Source organism: Neoarius graeffei, chromosome 28 (assembly GCF_027579695.1).
Source record: "Neoarius graeffei isolate fNeoGra1 chromosome 28, fNeoGra1.pri, whole genome shotgun sequence".
Taxonomy (NCBI): domain Eukaryota; kingdom Metazoa; phylum Chordata; class Actinopteri; order Siluriformes; family Ariidae; genus Neoarius; species Neoarius graeffei.
The window spans coordinates 215,525-218,024 of NC_083596.1; the positions used below are offsets into that span (position 1 = coordinate 215,525).

The following is a 2,500-nucleotide window of genomic DNA, read 5'->3' on the forward strand; positions in this document are numbered from 1 at the left end:
TATCAGCCAGAGTAACACATGGACTATTCAGTACTTATACACTGACAGAGTGATGTGGGTGGGACACAGAACTGATTGAGAGAGTGTGTGTGTGTGTGTGTGTGTGTGTGTGTGTGTGTGTGTGTGTGTGTGTGTGTGTGTGTGTACAGAGCCGCTGCAGTGTGTGAGCTCAGCGCCCCACAGAAGGTGTGTGAGCGAGTGTGTGATGCAAGGAGAGGTCACACTGTGGCAGCATCTTGGAGCAGTGAAGCAGAGTGGAGTGTTACACACACTCACCTACAGAGAGAGACAGAGACAGGAGGTGAGACTGAGAGACAGACAGATAAGCCACATAACACATTGTGGTAGCAGGGGCGTGGCCAAGCGTCGGTCTGTGAATGGAGGGCGGAGTCAGGGAAGGTAAGTGGTGGAATCATTGCACCTGATGGGAATTAACCTGTGTTTGTGTGTCTTCCCCAGTGACCGCGCCCTTTAAAAGGAGAGAGAGAGCAGAGAAATGGAGCTCTCTCCCCAACCAGAAGACTTGTGTGTGCACGCGCATGCGTGTGGGGCTGGGAGATTGGGAAAAGCTGAAAAGCTTAAAATAAAAAGAGTTTTGAGAACTCAGTTCTGGCCTGCCGTGCTTCTGTGCTCCACCCACCTGGTCAGATACTACAGTGGGGGGGAGAGAGCTTCCTTTCTCTGCTCTCTCTCTCCTAACCCTAATCCTAACACAAACACAGGTTAATTCCCATCAGGTGCAATGATTCCACCACTTACCTTCCCTGACTCCGCCCTCCATTCACAGACTGACGCTTGGCCACGCCCCCGCTGCCACACATATATTTCAGTTTTAACTCCATCCATTCCGTTATGGAAGAGAGTATAAATGCAATGCCACTTCTGGCAGAAGTTACTGCAGTGACACCCAATGAGTTACCTACAGTTACACCCACTGAGCTACACACAGTTACACTCAATGAGTTACCTACAGTTACACTCAATGAGTTACCCATGGTTACACCCACTGAGCTACCCACATTTACACCCACTGAGCTACCCACAGTTACACCCACTGAGCTACCCACGGTTACACCCAATGAGCTACCCACGATTACACCCAATGAGCTACCCACAGTTATACCCAATGAGCTACCCACAGTTACACCCACTGAGGTATCAGAAAGACTGAGTGACAGCATTAATTTTCAGCTTGAATGCCTTGAAATCACAAAAAACACACCTAAAAGTCAATTCAGTTCAATTTCATTTGTGTAGTGCTTTAAACGATGCCACAAAGCAGCTTTACATAAATACAACCACAAGTTAGAAAAAGTTGGGACAATGTTTTGAAACTGAATTTTAAACTGCAACCAATGATTTGTAAATAATCTTTGATCTGTATTGCACTCACCTCATGAATTTTTTTGTGTTTTCAAAATAAACATACTTCAATTTTCATTCGTGCAACACATTTAAAAAAAAGTCAGTACACTAAAGCCTTTCCCACTTTATAATGTTCCTGTTCCTTCTCCCGACACTTAAAAGATGTTTATGGACTGAAGACTCCAAGTGATGAAGTGTTTCAGGTGTTATTTTTGTCCCGTTCTTCCTGTAAACAGGTCTTAAGGTGTGGAACAGTTCGGGGTCGTCACCATCATATTTTTCATTTCTAAATTCTCCACACATTCTCTATTGGGGACAGAGGGGACATGCCCTCTTCTTCCACAGCCATGCCTTTGTAATGTGAGCAGAATGTGGTTTTGCATTGTCTTGTTGAAATCTCCCTGGAAAAGACGTCATCTTGAAGGCAGCAGATGTTGCTCCAAAATCTCAGTGTATTTTTCTGCATTAATGCTCCATCACAGAAGTGTAAGTTACCTTTGCCAAGGGCACTGACTCAACGCCATACCCTGACACACCCTGGCTTTTGGACTTGTTCCTATAGTAACAGTCTGAATGCTCCTTTTCCTCTTTGGTCCAGAGCACACGGCGTCCATTTCTTCCAAAAACAACCTGGGATACTGATTCATCTGACCACAATACATGTTTCCACTGTGTGATGGTCCATGCCAGACACCTCCGAGCCCAGAGAAGTCAATGGTGCTTCTGGACACAGTTAACATAAGGCTTCCTTTTTACACAGTAAAGTTTTAACTGGTGTTTGTGGATGTAACTCCATATTGCAGCTTGATTAAAGGTTTTCCAAAGTAATCCCGAGCCCATGTGGTTCTATCAGCTGTAGATCAAAGTCAAACGTTATTGTCATTCCGATCATGCAACAAGCAGTGCATGACTGAAAGAAATTACGTTTTCCCACACTCCAGTGTGCTGGTATGTACAATAAACATGTTACAGTAAATGCACACAAGACAACAATCGGTAAACATACTAGACAGCTAGACAGACATGGATATTGCACTATAAAGACAGATGTAGACCAGTAGACAGTGACAGTAGGGCCACAAACAAACATTGCACAAGAGAACATATTGCACAAAAAATGGATGAGAACCATAAC

The 2,500-nt window shown here is 44.6% G+C and overlaps 1 protein-coding gene across 3 annotated transcripts in view; it reads left to right on the top strand.

Annotated features, from left to right (window-relative positions):
• arhgef15a (Rho guanine nucleotide exchange factor (GEF) 15) overlaps positions 1–2,500 on the top strand; it is a 30,935-nt gene that overhangs the window by 14,595 nt on the left and 13,840 nt on the right. For all 3 annotated transcript variants that reach the window (XM_060912875.1, XM_060912876.1, XM_060912877.1), the window contains exon 7: positions 150–301. In XM_060912875.1, the coding sequence (XP_060768858.1) occupies positions 150–301 (152 nt within the window). The remainder of the gene's footprint in view (positions 1–149; positions 302–2,500) is intronic.